The 17,244-nt window shown below is 41.0% G+C and overlaps 1 protein-coding gene across 1 annotated transcript in view; it reads left to right on the top strand.

The window, feature by feature from the left end:
* Positions 1 to 17,244, top strand: part of LOC117384418 (nuclear factor of activated T-cells, cytoplasmic 1-like) — a 57,008-nt gene that overhangs the window by 27,714 nt on the left and 12,050 nt on the right. The window contains exons 7-9 of the mRNA XM_033981741.2: positions 1,277 to 1,332; positions 4,798 to 4,930; positions 11,012 to 11,623. Coding sequence (XP_033837632.1) covers positions 1,277 to 1,332; positions 4,798 to 4,930; positions 11,012 to 11,623 — 801 coding nt within the window. The remainder of the gene's footprint in view (positions 1 to 1,276; positions 1,333 to 4,797; positions 4,931 to 11,011; positions 11,624 to 17,244) is intronic.

Here is a 17,244-nt window from a genome sequence, read left to right as displayed (position 1 = left end):
CCTTTATTCTTTCACTGACTGCATGATGCGAAAAACACAAGTCTCTTAAAAGGAACTGAAAGCAGGGTTTACGTCTTCCAGATTTCTTGGAAGCTAAAGTTGATTATCTTATCTGAAGGTCAGCTGTCTCCAAAATTAGTCTCTTTCTGTGAGTTCTAGTAATATTTGATTTCTAGATGATAATAGACTTTCTTCTATTTTATTTTATTTTTTTACATTTTTTCTTTGTTGTACTTATGTTACACCATATGACCAGACTTGGAATTGTCACAAGGAGTACAAGTAGTAGAAGTAGTAGTAGTAGCAGTAGTAGTAGGAGGAGGAGCAGAAGTATTTTGCATGCTTTCTCTCCTTCTGATGCATGGTACCACAGCCATTGCCCCTGCCTCCTCCCACGTCACATAGTGTGCCAGTGACACAAAGACTGTTGTGTGTCACCTCTATTTCTGACAGCCTTAATAAGTCAGCAGGCCCGAATATAGTGAAAATATTGGCATTGCGGTCGTGTTGATTGGCCTAGCAGAGCCCGCCGCGTCTGTTTCTTGAAGGTGTGGCATAAAATCACAGAGAAAACTCAAAGAATGTGCGCTGAGTTTTAGCAGGCTCTGTGCAGCTGCAGGAGCTCACTGGCTTTTATGGCTCTGCAGCAAAAGGGAACCTCCTCGCCACAACAAGAGGCAGAGCAGAAGAAAGAGGACAAATGAGGAGGAGGCGTTTCAAGTGCAGGGTTAAGTTCTGCAAGTTCAAGTCTGTTTTGACTATAAAGAGGGGTTTACGTTGGATTTGTAAGAAAGATTCTACTTGAAATATGATTACAGAAGAAAGAAATAATAATGTCAACAACTGAATAGGAGTTTCTGACAGGAGTTTTAAAATATAGCCCCAATCCAGTCAGGAGTAGCCAAGAGGAATGATTATAAGTAAAAACTGTATTTTGTGACAATATGCTAGGTTGGAATAAATCAGATACCTTTACTGAAATACAAATGATTTAGGAGGTAAACGTAAAATCTAATTTTGCTTCTATTTTACTTAGGAACCAAGATCCTTTCAATAGAATATTTAAACTGCTTGTTGTTGAGTGTGCAATTTATCTAAACTACAAGAGCTAACAAAGAAGTTACAGCTTTGTGTTCCAGTCAGTGCTCCCTTTTGGTGGCCTATTTGTGATGGTGTGATTGCAAGCCTATTCTGCTGTCTGTTTTATAATATATAAAATAAGCCCAGGCAATGTGAATGGCTGAATTTGACTGACTTTATTTTTCTTTATCTGTAGATGGCCATCATCTTTGGGAGACAGAAGCCAAAGTGGACAAGGAATCCGTCAAATCTGTAAGTGTGCCCAATCAGTCATGTTGGGTAGCCATCTTGCTTTCTTCTGTCCCGCCTTCCCTTGACACTTCCTCATTTTCTCTGCTCCTCATCTGTCCCCTGTAATGATGTAACCTTTGCTAAGGCGTTACAAGTTTCAACACAGACAATGTTGATTAGCCCATGCAATCCTGAATGGAATTTTCACCCAGTCTCTGCATCCTCTTGGAGTAAACACGACCTGTCATTTTGTTTTTGTGTCTGCTAACTGTTTGCAGCTTTCGCACTCTTGCCCTCTAAGCATAGCCAGACAATTAGTTCACATAGTTATACTGTACTGCGTTCAACATCTGTGGTGAAAACAGGATACATAATGCTCAGTTAATTAACTTTGATAGTATGCAGTTAATGAGTACAGCACATGTCAAAATAAGTTGTATTTTAAAAGGCTATGAGGTACTAATACTCTTGCAGTACATTAGTAACAGTATTAGTTAAAGCTGCACTATGTAACTTTTGTAGTGGAGGGACTGCCACCTGCATGTCTCAATGGAGATGTTATTGTTTTGGCAGGAATGTTCTAAAATCTGGCATTAAACGTATTGCAAACAAATGGGGGAGTGTTTTGTATACTGATCAGAAGGTTGGCGGTTCGAATCCCGCTCTCAACATAAACATTATTAGCTGAGTGGCACAACAGGGCGGTGCAATTCTAGCTCCCACAGATAAATGCTGTTGTTTTATCCTTGGGCAACACACTTAACCCACCTTGCCCCTGTGCCTGCGTATATTGGTGTGTGAATGTGTGTGTGAATGGTTGAGTGGTTCCTTGATGTGCATTGAGTGCCTAAAAGGTGGAACAGGAGGAAAAATGTGGCAAAAAAAAAAAAAGTGACCAAGTGGCAAATCGTCCACCAGAACAGTTACGTAGTGCACCTTTAATGTTGGTTCTAGTGTAGAATAGGAATTTCAGTTACTGTATTGCCTCAGTAGTACTCATGTCATTTGTTATATAAAATCAAGATTAAAAGTGTGCATTAGTTCCCATCTTCCCTTTTGCTATAGTGGCAGCGTAGACTTGGACCACCACATCTGTACTCCAGCCAAAGCCGGATTGCAGCGTTGATTTTACCTGCTGCATTTCATAAGAGGCCCTAATCAGAAAAGAAACCAGACCACATTCCCAATTTCTTAATCTAAAACATTAGGAAGTGGGAATAATGAGGAGGAAGGCCTCGATGTTGTTGCACGTGTCACTGGCCAACTGCTGCTTTTGTATACTCTGGACCTAATTACAAAAATCTATTCACTTTGTCTGCTTTTAGAGCCAAGCAGTCAAGGAGGACCTGCTGTGTGCGTGCTGTATGTTTTGAATTGCTTTAGTCTTTCATCAGCGGCATCTACCCCCTCCCTTCACCTTTCTATCTATTTGTGTTAGCTAACCCAGTCAATTTACCTTTCTCTCCCAAGTTAAAATAAGGATCTATGTGGATCTAAATGCGACAACGTGAGGGTGTTTTTCTCCTTGTTATTGTTGTTGATGTTATTTGGCCCAGGTTAAATGGCAGGGTTGCATCAGGAGGGTATGTGTGTGAGGACCGAGGTTACCTAATTGGCCTGCAGGGCTGGGCCAATGTGCAAAGGGGTAAGAGATGCTGGAAAAATTAGCGAGTGTGAGTGAGTTTATTTGTAGATAGAACAAACATCATTAAAAACCTGCTCTGTCGGCTAACTTAAAGCTAACCAGGCCCCCTGCACCTTTCTACTTGGCCATATTTTCACTCCCATAAGCAGACTTGAAGAACCGCAAAGTATCCAGATCAGAGCTAGTTTGTTATTTTAATGGCAAATAACAGTAGGAGCTATAATTACAATAACAGCAGTATAGGCAGTTGTTATGACAATTGAGTAAGATTTACTAGTTTCTTTAATGACTTAAAGAAGGCTCACTTTAGTGGAGGGCCTGTCACCTGTCGCTGTCTCCATAGATGTTATTGCTTTGCCTGGAATATGCCACAGTATGACGTTAAACTAAGCAGTATGCCATTAAACTAAGCAATCTTGCAGCTATTCAACTTTGAAAAACATGCCTCTTCTTAGATATGACTTGCACCTACTGACACCTACTGCTTCTTGTTATTGTTTTTTGGAGTTAGAACGTCTACTGTTTTATTTTCTTGTTCTCCTAAGTTCACCTGTACCTTCCTGCTTTACTTTATTTTTCTTCCCACCATCCATACTGGTCAAAACAAGAAGTCACATGCCAAACACTCCACCACCTGCACACTGCCCTTCATCGTCTGCAGGGCAAATTAACCACAAGGACACCACCCTTTGAACCTGACCCCCACACATAGAAAAGGTGCTTCCTGTCACATTACCTCACAGTGTGGACCCTATGAAGTGACAGCTATCTTAGGCATTTTAGTGAAATTCTCCCCATGTTCCTCTTGACAGCAGTCGAAAGTTCACATCCATCCAGAATTGTCATAGACTGGCCTTGGAGGGACTGGAGAGTTTGACAATGAAAAAAGGGCTTTTCAATTAGGATATAACAAATGTATTGGCAAATGCAAAATTCAGAAGTGTTAATTATCATACATTTCCACTATAGAACTATATAACATTTAAAGGTGAATTCATTTTTACTCCCATATATAAGAATATATAAACAGATATGTTGGTTTGGTTTTGCTCTAGTTTTTGATTAATCATTATTAGAAGGAACATATCCCTTTCTTTATCCACCTCTGTACGGGCCGTTGCGGTGGGACTCAGCTAAAGCCCGAGGGTCAAACAGAGGAGACAAACAGGGCCAGTGGACTAACCTCGTGGGGCCTACTACTGTCACTGCTGCATCTGCATTGGACCAGAGCAGCTCATTTAAAGTGCAGCCTCTTGGAAACATTCACCCAAATACAGACCTGGCACTAAGTAAACACATGGTGAATAATTTTACACACGAGAAATGACGCCATTCAAATGTGAAATGAAAATTTATGCAAAGAAAGGCGCCAAAGATCATTATTCTAAGTGACACTTAGGCAGAGGTGGAAAGTAATGTGAGTCTATACTCAAGACAAAACAATGGAATTTTTTGCTTAAAACATCACTGCATCTGGAAGAAAAATGCAGTTGATTTGTGTTTTTAGTGCTCCAAATCTCCTTGACAAAACATGCATCCATACTGTGAGCGGGCTTATCTTTCCATAGATCTGGCTTGGACCTTGGTCTGGTGGGTTTGCTTGTCTCGTGAAAATCTCATGAGACAGTCTACTTTCCTAGAATGTTGTACAATATGGACTAAAACTCCTACATTTCCAATATCCCAAAGTATAGCTCTAACTTTCTATCTCATGGTTTGCGACAAGTTTTGAGGAGAAATACTTTTGGGCAGAGATTTACTGATTGAGTAATAAGTATCAGTTTGCATTCATTTGTTTATGTATTTGTGCTATATTGATTATTGCTATTTTGTTTTCTCAGAGCACACTTGTTGTGGAGATCCCGCCTTACAGGAACCAGCGAATATCCAGCCCAGTCCAAGTCAACTTCTACATCTGCAACGGCAAGAGGAAGAGAAGCCAATACCAGCGCTTCACCTACCTGCCCCCAAATGGTAATCATTATCACCATGTCTCCCCTTTAACATTATTACAACTGACAGTGAATGACACATACAGGCTGCACACTTCTGCTTTCATCAAACTGACTATTTGTCTAGGACCTGACATCCATCCACCGCAGTTTATTTCAATTGTCAACTTGTCATGTGAAATTTGCGGTCAAATTTTGTACAACGAATCGGCTGGCATGGCATTGTGGGTAAATGGACTAGCTGTGTGTTGTGTTTATTTAGTCGTGAGAGTGCATTCCTGAGCCATGAGGTGATCCCATTCTGAGTGACAGAGCCTTGGAGCTAGTGTTGAAGTGAGAAGTCAATCCCCCAGCGACCCCAATTTCACATTATACTTTTAACACACAAACTACTACAAACCTATGGGCCAATCCTATCAGTCAAGTAGAGACGTGAACTTCGAGCACTACGTCTTTGTCTGTTTTCTGTGAATCTTTGGCATGTGTTTATAGGTGCCTTTCAAATAGGAATCCAAGGAATGCATGGGTGAGAGTGGAAAAGTATTCAGCTATAAGATTACATTACTGGTTATTGACTTTTTCCATCAATGACAGGTGTTGAATACTAATATGATATGCTGCTTTTGTGTATAACCAACTATAAATGCTGCAGTATTAAAAAATTGAATTGATAATAAAAAAAAAAAAAGAATGAACCCTGGCAGAGATAAGAAAGTAAGATTTAAATGTCCTGTCTTGCTCCAGTACAGATATATTGTACAAGCACCTCAAAATAAGTCTGTTGTGTGCCGTTTGCATCTAATTAGAAAGCATTTATTATCTATTAATCAGGAAGTGTGAGGTTAGCATACTAGCTGTCATGGCAAAACTCCACACAGGTCTCCGAGAGTTGTGAAAAGCACTTATAAACTCATCACTGTGAATAATAGGATGCTTCGAATGCATAAGGTAAATGAGAAACAACTTTGGACCACTAAAAAACATTTAAAACTTCAGTAAATTCAGTAAATATTTTTGTTTTGTTCTAATGATTATATTTTGACCATCATCAACTAAATATCTTGACATGCCTGTAAGTTATAACTAACCATTGTCTACTGTCCCATAGCTGCTAGGATAGGCTTTTTATAGTTGAATGAAAAAAAAAAAAAAAAAAATGAATGAACTTAGTGAAGAGTAAAGTTTCATGAGAGTATTTATTATATTAAGCCAGCCCATCCCTTATTTGAGTAAACCAGTCAGCAACTTTGAAAGCCTCGCCCTCTTTTTGATAACTACCGATCCATTACATTTAAACAATTGTATCTTGTTTTCATTGATTGCTGCCTAATGCATCTAATGTGGTATCGGATAAGTATTGCATGCACACTTTTCTACGCCCACAGCTGTTAATACGATGTGACAGTTCGATTATCAGTAGATGTATTTATGTCCATTGCAGTCAGGAGATAAGCAATTTCAGATGAGCCTTTTAGAGACAGTACAGGTCAGCCCTATTTGGAGATGCCTGATTACAGTAATGAAGAGTGCATTGTGGGTAACTGGGCCAGAGCGGAGGCAGACGGAGCCATATATAGAATATCCATTTCATATAGTGAGCTGCTAAGACAAAGAACGAGGACCTTATCAGCCTGCAGTGAGTGAATCTGAGTCATTACCCTGAGCACAAACACAGGTCTAATTAAAAGATGACTTGCTGTTGGCTGCAGACTGAACCACAAGTACAGCGTGGACCACACAAGCAGGGCCATGTTTTCTCTAAGGACCACAATTAATTCCCTGTGTTAAAGCTAAGGTCTGTATGATTCTGCGCTATACTTATTCCAGATTTGCACTACAATACTGTATAGCTGAGTAAATTAAACATTGAGTATATATTGTGTTGCTAGAATTGTATAGACAGTCCACAAATATCAGACAGTGTCATTTTTGTAGAAAATGGAGAACTTCCTGTTTATGTTTTACATCAATCATCAGAGATATCAAAACCAGTTTCAGAAATATGAAATTAAGATTTAATCACTAACTTTTTTTTTGTTTTGTTTTGTGAGTATACAGTATTCCACATTTATACCTACAAGACATAGTTCAACACAAGCTTCAACATGGGGATATTTATGGTGCAGTAGTTATTTTGAAATCTACCAAAAATAGGTGACCGAAAAAGATTCACTTAAACTCAGAATATGTAGGTAAATTCTAGCGAAGCCCATTGCTTTCAGGGTTTCAGTATGCTGGTGTAATATCCGCCAGGTATGAACAAGCACACACACTCGATACACACTGTTGTCAACACTTCTTTGCTGGTCGTTTATGAAAAACTGGTTTCCGGCCCACTGTCCCACTTCAAGCACACTTGTGGTCACTGACGCTGTTTAGAGAGTACATTTCTTTCACACTCTGGTGTCTGCTCATCTATAAAAAGACTAAGCTGATACTTAAAATAGCTCGACTTGTTTGAAAGAGCGGAAGGATGAGACAAACACGCGCTGGGACACAGATGCTTGTGAAAACCACCTTTATTTTCCACTCAGGTCATGTGACTGCCTTGTTGATACAATAGTGTTTTCATGTGTGCTGAGCCAAAATCTGACTTATTTTTTATTTTATAAACAGGGTGCATTGTTACAGACCTGAACTGATAAGAATCTCAGCCAGTGTCAGCTTCCTCCAAACCAGAGCTATACCATATTTTTATCAGATTGACTATCATTTTATTGTGGAAACTAAGCCATTCAAAGTTACTGAGAGAGAGAGAGAGTTACTGAGAAAGTGAGAGAGAGAGAGAGAGAGAGACTTGTCAAAAGTGATAGAAATAAAGTTGCTGTTGAGTCTATTGTTGAAAATAGACCTATTGAGTAAGAGTACTGTTAGTTCAAAATAATTTAAATTTCTAAAAGTGACAATGAATAGGGAACAAGCATCCCTCATATTGTTTTTTACTATTAGGACTCTTAAAAGATAATGCAGCCACCAAAAAATAGATTTTTATAATATTTTTATTACATCAGAGGGGCATATTACTTGGACTTATCGAACTACTTCTACTTTGCAATGTTAATATTTACTCTGAATATAAAGTTTGCTTTTGTGTCTACTAAATGTAGACAGACATAATAAGCACTATTAGTCCTACCATGCAATTTTCTAAGAGTGCCTTCCAATATGTATGTTAAAAACCATATTCACGAACATTTGTGGCTTTCTTGGTTGTCTGCCATCTTAAAATGTACATCATGGCAAGTTCCCGGATCAGCCTGACTGTTCCATCCTCTCCTTCGAGTGGTTGTGCGTGAGCTGTAACATGTGACGTGTCGCTGAACAAATAACATACCATTTTTCTACCAACCACATTAAACAACAAACCTTCCCAAAAACTAGCTGGGAAAAGTATGCCTAAAACCGAGATTCTGGGAACCCCGTTATTTTTACAGGCCGACTGGAGATTCCTGTAGAACGGTGGTCTATTCTTAACATTTGCAGTTTCTCCCCCTTAAATGCATTGGTTTGTGGTTACAGCAGGAGACAGAACATCTTCTATGACACATACAGGAAAAGCCAGTATAATGCACACATTGTTCTTTTTATAACATTTTTGCACAGTCATATTCTACTTTGGAAAGAGTGGAGCAGCCCTGACTAAGTCCCACAGTGCAGGCAGACCAGTGCTGGGAGACCAGATTGTACACAGTGGGATATGGTCCAATGTGCCACCTGTTTTTTCTTAAATGTCACAAGCAATAGAAAAGCACTAGCAAACATGAAATCAATTATTTGTTGAAAAATAATCATCTCTTTGCTAAGATCAGCAAAAGGCCAGAATAAACGGAAGAGGAAGACATTCTCCCACACAAAGAGGAAAGCATCACATCAAGAGTTAAACCTGACTGAATTCAATTGTATTTTATTTTCTTAATTGGCATTTTATTCATTGGTATTTTAAGCCTCATTTGAAACCATAGAACAGACAGCTATCAAATATAGCTATCAAATAATTGCAGTTCTGTACAACAAATTCCAAAAAGCAAAAGGCCAAATGCTTGTAGTTAGGTAGTAGAATACAGAGAGCAGCCATTATCAGCGTAATCCAGGCAGACAGGAGGGAGGCTGCCAAAGCAGGGAGAGGACCATGTGCGGCGCATCCACTGTCTCTGGGCTATAACCCACCGCTCTGGAGGAAATCAGAGCCAGCTGAAGTGAGGACGTGCCTGGTGAATCTGTTTTCTCAGCTTCACATTCAAAGTGCAAAAGAGACACACAGACGACTGGAACTGGAGGGACGCCCATGTTTATATCAAGAGCAGAGGGGGAATCGTGGAAAAATGTGGAATATTCTGAAGGAACGCCATTAGGACAATTCAGCAGGGTTTTTGCTTTCACAACTCCTTGTCTATAGTCACCATGTGGTGGGGAAAATCCTTATTTTATATTTTTACATTTGGTTAATTGTATTAGAGTGATTATAATATAAAGACTTCAGTCATAATGTAAAGATTGCATTGCAGGAAGAACAAAATCTCACCTTGAAACCTATATCTTTGTGTGTTGCATAAGAAATGCCTTCCCTGTCTCCAGCTGTGACGCCGCACTTGTGCCTCCTGACACAGCTCTGGTTCACACTTTGAGGAAGAGGAAGATGCTGAAGTGCTTGGTGTGACTGCTGTGTCCCCAGGCCTACTCACTAAACAGTAGGCCTCTGCATTATGGGACTACTGAACTGTGCTCCCGTCAGACTGAGACCTGTCCCGGGGGCCTGTCCCACAGCAGACAGCACACACTGGGCTGACGTAAACAGGCTGCTGCCGTTGGGCTCACAGCTCTGCAGCTCAGCACCTCAGAGACTGAGGCGTGATCGAGGACTTTTGAATCCAGCTCCACAATAATAAACTCCAGCAGCAGCAGAAGCCTGCTTTTATGGGACACACTTGCACTCTATATATTTCATGGCTTACTCAAAGGTCCTATTGTGTGAGTTACAAACACACATTGGACAAGCGCTCTTTATTCATATTGACATCTGTATCCTCTGTGTGCCTTAGAGAAAATGTCACATGTAAAGTCTTTAGCCAAAAGCCATTAATGGTTTGGCATCAAACACTTGCCACACCCATTAACGCATTTTAACAATGTGCAGAAATAGAAACAGTATATCCATTGTGACTCATAGGCCTTTGCTATGCATCTGGGTATCTTAACGGCAGCCTATTAGCTGCTGTTGGCAGTGCTCTTGAATATGCTCTATATATTTATATCATATCTGACCAATGGGCTTTTTTATTGTGGATTGCGTGTCTTACACATTGCCTTGCAGTGCTCCAGTAAAACTTTTACTTTTCAAATGAGTACCAATTTTAACCCTTCTAAGAGCTTTTAAATTATATTTTCCAGGTGGACAGCTTTTTCTGAAGGCTATAGCGCCTGAGCTGGATATTTGACACCATATTTCAACAATAGAATGGTGCACCTTTTCATGACTGATACCTTGAGTAGCTATAGCTGTTTGCAGATGCTCTGGCAGATTGGTAGCAGTATGGAGGTCCAACAGTCAAGTGGGGTCATCGCACTCTGGCATGAATTCCAGTGTCAAACGCCAAAAGAGACTCCACAGCTCCTTAAGAAGCATAGCTGACCCAATCAAAATCAAATCTTCTTGTTTTTTTCTGACTCTTTCCCTTTATCTTTGGTCCTAAGAGAAACAATTACTTTTAGAGTGTGGAGAAAGCGTGGAGTCTTTGGCTTCTCTAGCAGCAGCAGCTCGTTCCTTTAAAGTAGTGTTTTATTGGATATCAGAGCAGAGAGAAAGTCCAAAGAAAATAGGTCTTATTCATTATTAGAGCCAGCTGTGGCTTTCCACACTGATGACTCATCCATTTTTCTTTCCCCCCTTTGCACTTTTGTTTTTTCTCTGTGTGGTAAAGCGGAGAAAGGGGATTGGTGGTAGGGGTTTCTCTTCTTGAGCACTGCCAAGTTGACGCTGTGCCCAGATCCACTGGTCGTTGTTTATTTGGATTATGGATGCTATCATACCCACAATTGCCTGCTCATTGCTTTACTGACTCTAGCTCACGTGGATCTCTTGTTATTCCTTTTCTTCTTCCCCCAGTTCCAATCATTAAGACAGAGCCTAACGATGAGTACGACTCCATGGGGAGCGGCCTGCCTATCCACTCTCAGTCATTCTACAGTCCGCCACGTCTCACCCCTGTCCTGCCTGTACCTGACTCTGAAGCCTGCATGGTCGGTACCTACCCTTGCCCCCCTCGCCACACTACTATCACCCCATCGCCCCCTAGCTCCAGCCCCACACTGCACGACCTCACCCCCTTGGCCTACAACAAGTGCCTGCCCAGTAGTCCCACACATGGTCCACTGTTGTCCAGTATCCACGAAAACGCCAATAATCTCAACCATCCCGCCTCGCCAGACCACAGCTCCTCCCTAACCATGCTCCAGTCTCAGGGCAGCCCCAACCACCACCTCAACAGCCCGGGACCCCACGGTTATAGCCACATCTACCCCAGCAGCAGCCCCTCATCCTCCCCCGTGTCCCATCCATCCACGCCTGGAGGTCCTGCAGAGAGCCCCTTTGGCCCTGTCTCCAGTCAGAATGGAGAGAACTCACCCACCCTCCTGCATGAAGACTCCAGCTCCTCGTCCATACCCGTGACCATAAAACAGGAGCCCCAAGAACTGGACCAGATGTACCTCGATGATGGTGAGTGTCAAAACAAGCTACTGTGGGTACACTGCTTTTTAGTAGTTTAGGTTACGAAGTCAAGTTTACATTTTCTTCTTTTTTCAAATCTTTTGTTTTTTTCTGGGTGTTGCCATGTTAGTATAGCAGCATATAAAGATCTTTGACAGTTTACCCCACAGGCTTCATTGCAATCAACACCTTGTCTTATCAGCGAGCCCCCACACATTTTGTTGCACCCTATTGTACCTCTTCCCACTTCCTGCCTAAATCCTGTCTGCAGATTTGCGTCAGAATTGTTTAATTTTAGCATGGCTGGATTTATTTGCTTTGCCCTAACATGTGGTGCGGCATATGTTGTCCTCGCTAAAAAACTAAAATTGCCTTGATGGGATTTCGAAACAATCTGTCAAAACATCACAGTGGCGAGGTCAGCCAAGCGGAGCGGTGTAACAAAAACAGTGGCACACGCATACAGCCAACCAAACTGTTGATACAAGGGTTAATGATTGAAGCATAACAATGGGCTGGGGTTTCCTGCACCGAGGCGCCCCGACCGACACCTCGTGCACTGCCTGTGGGAGAGATGCAAGCAGGCGGGTGCTGTCACATGTTTTGTTGTGCTTTGGTTTCCCCTATGGCGGTGGCACTACGCAGCTGACGTCATCAAGGGAGACTGCAGGGTCACCGGTCCCCCTCTGGCGATGAGACCAGTAGCACCAAGGGACCTTATTTTCAAAGTTATTGTCTCCTGTGACCACCCCGCCTGTGTCTTGGGGTCATTATCTGTTAGCGCATGAGTGTACTTGTTGTTATGGTGAAATTACACTCTCAGCCCATAAAGTTTGAATGAAGTCAAAGATACTGAAAACAGACTAATACATGCATGCTATATCTGGAGGTTTTACCGTGTTTTAGGTTGATGAGGAAAGCCATGAGAAGCTGGTAGAAAGCTGTTATTATTATTATTCACACTTGAGCTACAGACTAATGATGTCTATAGCACAAAACATCTTTCTATAAAGGTGGTAGAGACATCTTATTGAAGCCTGCAGTGTTCTCTTTCCTGTTAACATCAGCTTTAGTTTACCTGTGCATATGTGGTGATGTGTTCTTCTCTCACAGCTCTGGGAGTTAAAGGATGATAGGCACACAGGGACCAGAGGAGTTGTGCTGTGGAACTGTAATTGACTTGAATTGTAGTTGTCAGCAGATCTGTCAGCCCTGATGAGTCCCATTAGTCTTTAGCTCATAAACAGACAAAAGTCAGATGTCCGTTATTCCCATTTTCTTTTGCATTGTGTGTTTTTACATTTTTATCAGTTCATTCCAGTTCACCTGGAAAAACAATTTTTACATTGTTGCTTTCATTTTCTTCTTTATTTTCAATTGTTATGGCAGGCAAAAGTTTTTTAGTTCATTGTAAATTGAATCAAGTGAAACTCAAGCTTTATTTTGCATTTCTCAAACGAGATTGTTAAGGAGTCACTTTACACTGCCAATAGAAGATACACCAAACTTTCAGTTCAGTGCTAAACTAAAATCATGTAACCTTGTTTCCCCTTCCCACCACTCGATCCTCTGTCACTTTAGCAGGCCTAATATTTTGTGAGTCGAGCAGCCAAATGTAGTCAGGCAGTGATTACTGCTGCATTAGGGATGCACAGGAATTCATATTGATTGATCAAGGACATTGAGGAAGACCTCAGTGTGCTGCCTATCTGCATCAGCTATCGTCTGCTTGAGCCTGTGCGGTGAGCTCCTGGAGACCTGTAAGTGTGTGGTGGTAATACCATACTCCGAAGGCATTCACCACCCACGGGCCGGCCATCTCCCAAGACCCTTAAATGAGTCCTAAGCTAAAATAAATAAGATCGGAAGGCGGCTTTCAGGGCATCCTGCTTATGTCCGCAGGCATTAGCGCTGTATGTTAGTGAGCTGAGCGCTCCATCAGAGAAGGGAAGACAGACGGATGACCTCACCTCAGCAGTAGTGATTTAACGGCAGCCGTGTTGAAGAGTGCGATTGTGGGCCGGTGATTTGGAGACTGCGGGAGCACACTTGATCTTCCCCAAGAGCAGACCACCTCCCACACTCCAGCACTGAGGCCTCCAGCTCTCATCATTCAGAGAAAATGTGTCTCAATGGTCAGGCCAGCTTTTACACAGCCTCTGAGAAATCACTCAACTCATCAACACAGGGCTACTGTACCACACAGGAGCAAACATCTCTATTACAACCTGCTGAACACTTCTCTCCTGTGTGACTGTAGCTTACCATCCACAGGTCTGTGAACTCCCTTGCCATCTGGGCAAACAGAATCTCAGAAGAATCCAAGTAGAATCCTCCTCAGAGAGGAGAATATAATTCATTGCTTTTACCAGTTTAACTTCAGAATAGACAAAGCCTTGTGGATGACAGTCAAAAGAACCAAGTTCAGATGTCTATTATTTGAAACATTTGGCATATTTACATTTTTAGCACTTAGTTAAATGTGTGTATGTCTTTTGCAGGAGCCATACACCAATAACCAGAAATAGCTGCCAGAATTACAACTAAAAACAAACCTGCAAATTAAGCTAAATATGGAAACTATGCCATGACAGCAGACGTATATGTGAGGCGTGACCACAAACATACAGTTATTTTAAACAGATGCAATCAAACTCTGGTATGAGTTTATGGTCTTCATCACAGCTTGTAAAAGTCACACTTTATTTGTTTCCTATGGACTCGATGAGTAAGAGAACACAGTATGGGGCATGTGAGTGTACCCCTGTGTCCTGTCTCATTAGTCACTATTGTGATGGGTGAAATCATGAATTTGCTGCTCACTGCAAAGAGGCTAGTGCTAATCAATGGTTTCTAGATCCACCCCAGCTGCCTCTCTGCAAAACAGAGGGCCCTTATTCACTAAAAAGCATCATGCAACACACAGCCTCTGCCATTTGCTGACATTTGACATATGTGCACTGATTGCCTCATGTTGCAGGGTATTTTCACTCATGATTATTTCCTGCTTTAATTCAAGGTTTGCGCATCTGAAACCCAGCTTGTTTGCCCAAACTCAAAACAGGATTGTTGTTAGTCTAACTCTTCCCTCCCTCATCTCCCCAAGGCAACAAAAAAGTATTCGAGGATCTCCGCACTGCCTCAGTTTTTCTGACGGGGATTCAAGGCTTTCCTCATGGAAACTTTTACACATCTTGGCGATGTGCCCAGACCCCAGGACTCCACAAAAGCCCTAATGATGATTGAGAGTAGAGGTCCAGAGCGCGCTGAAAACATGCTGAGTCGCTAACATCGCAGTGCGCCGCAAGGCTGTCTCAGGACTGGGTGGTTGACCGGTGTGAGGATTTGGGGGCTTGGGTGTTCGTTAACTGTCTAAAGGGAATTGGTAAAGTAATGGGGAACGGTAAAGCTCTTAACTGAAGTAATAATATTATTACTTCAAATACTTAAGTAGAAGCAAAACTAGGAACAAAACTACTTAAATTATGTAATAAAACTACCACCACTATTACAATTATTAAAACTATTACAACTATTGCTATTTTTGCCATTGTTTGCTTTCATTGTTTGATTTATACAACTATTTCTACTTAATTTTAAGTTCTTCCCCAATTTATATTGTATATGTACTAAAAATGTTGGGAGACAGCAGTAAGTAGGTATAAGGGATCAGAGATTTCCCAAAATAAGTTTTGAATCAAAGGTGCTCATGATATCCTGTAGTAACATTAAAACAAAACACCACAAAAATACTTATTGTGAAAGTGTGTGTGTTTCAGAATCACTGCAGCACCGACAGTGTGCACTTTCACGTCTTTTCTCCTTTGACCTCTGGGCCTTTGGGAGCAGGTCAGGCTCAGCTAATAGTGGACAGAGAGCGAGGCTGTCTTGCGGTTAAGTGCAATGCCAAGAAGCTAGTCTCCTGCTGGACGTAGTATATCGACAGGCCTAAAACAATGGGTGATGGCTGCTTTATAATTCATGAATACAGAGAGGATGTACATTTTTACTATTGTTGTTATGGCTGTCTTCTCATATTAGCCGCTGTGCTTTCCTGGCACCACTTGACACTGTGAGCCACAAGTACAGGTTCAGGCTTTCAAATGGTCTTTAATAGCCTCCTGCAGTGTATCTGATTTTAAAGGTACAATGTAAGTCAACAATTACACAACAGTTGTTCTGACAGCAGCATTGGGCCATTTGTGTGTCTGGATTTGAACACTGAGCACACGAACCGTAAGAAATACTGATGGTTCTGCACGCATTTCCACAGCCGATATGTGACATTTAACTTGCCGTTGCTGCCAAAAACACAGTGTTCGATATTGATATTTTAAAAAATCTATAGCAAAACACTTTTTTTTTTTTTCTCTCTAAATTTAAGGTTATAAAAACAAGTCAGCTTTTCAATTTCCTTGGATATAATGTTATTTGTTATATTTTTTTATATTTTTAAAACTTTTCAACTTAATTACTTATCTGTTCCGATCTGATTCCAAAAGATAATTAAAAAAAATAAAAATTAAAAACTATGAAAAGACATCTGGTCGATTTTTTGACAAGATTTAGAAATATACAACAAACATGACTGTACAGTACATACACAACAGAGTGACTACAGTGCTCCCTTGTATTTGAAGTTGTCCGGATCACCTTTTCTTTCTTTTTCTTCCTACTTCTCTTTTATCTCTATCCCATTGGCTGCACATAAAAGCCATCAATCCCTGGTTGAGATCAGCCTATATTTTTTGCAACACATCTGATGAAGCCCACTTAATTATATACACTTCATCCCAAATTGCTTGCAGTTTAGCTAAATAATTGTATCCAAGTGGTTACATATGACAGTGGCAGTGGGGTCACAGACAGGCTTGGAGTTTCTAGCCCTTATTAAAACCTTTGGCGATTGTGTTACATTTGATAAGTACAAAAAGATGGATAGGACTGAATTGAATCCTTTTATTTGGCCTCTATGCGTGTGTGCACTCCCTAAAACCTGGCAGGTCGCTCCACACTGAATCTGGTCTGGTTTCAGTGTCTCCGTCATAATATCCAGAGTCATTGAAAAAGAATGTGTCTGATGAAAATGGCCAGCTAAATTATATAAACAAATTGGGTTTCCTTTGTGTCGGGGGCCTCGTGTACACAGGCATTATGGTGGAAGACTATAATTGTTTTAGTCCAGTTGAATAAATCCTCTTATATCACTGGGAAGTCTGAGGAGAAGCTGCAGTGAACTTCTGGATACTTATATTTCTTATAAACTAATATTGAACCTATTCAGTCATATGTGCGAGACACTAGAAGAGTAAGTCAAGTAATTTAAAATGCAAATAAAATAATAGACAGCCTTGTACTTTGTATTGAGTTATATCTTATATTAAAAGACATCAAATATGTACCATACAGAATCATTTAGTCTGTGACAGTAACTATAATTATATATAATTAAGCCTTTTTGGCCTTTTTGTCAGACACAAACCATACCTATTTGCCCCTTGGATTATTCATTTTTCATCATGGAGGTCAGTTTCCCCTGTAGCCACAGCTGCCCTGAGGCAGACTGATGGAAGTGTGACTGCTGGATCCCATTATTCCTAACCGCTGTCTCTTTCCCATTGGCTCCTGTT

The sequence above is a fragment of the Periophthalmus magnuspinnatus genome, chromosome 16 (assembly GCF_009829125.3).
Source record: "Periophthalmus magnuspinnatus isolate fPerMag1 chromosome 16, fPerMag1.2.pri, whole genome shotgun sequence".
NCBI classification, from domain to species: domain Eukaryota; kingdom Metazoa; phylum Chordata; class Actinopteri; order Gobiiformes; family Gobiidae; genus Periophthalmus; species Periophthalmus magnuspinnatus.
The sequence above is the reverse complement of the archived record's forward strand: the minus strand, read 5'-3'. Positions and strand labels throughout refer to the sequence as shown.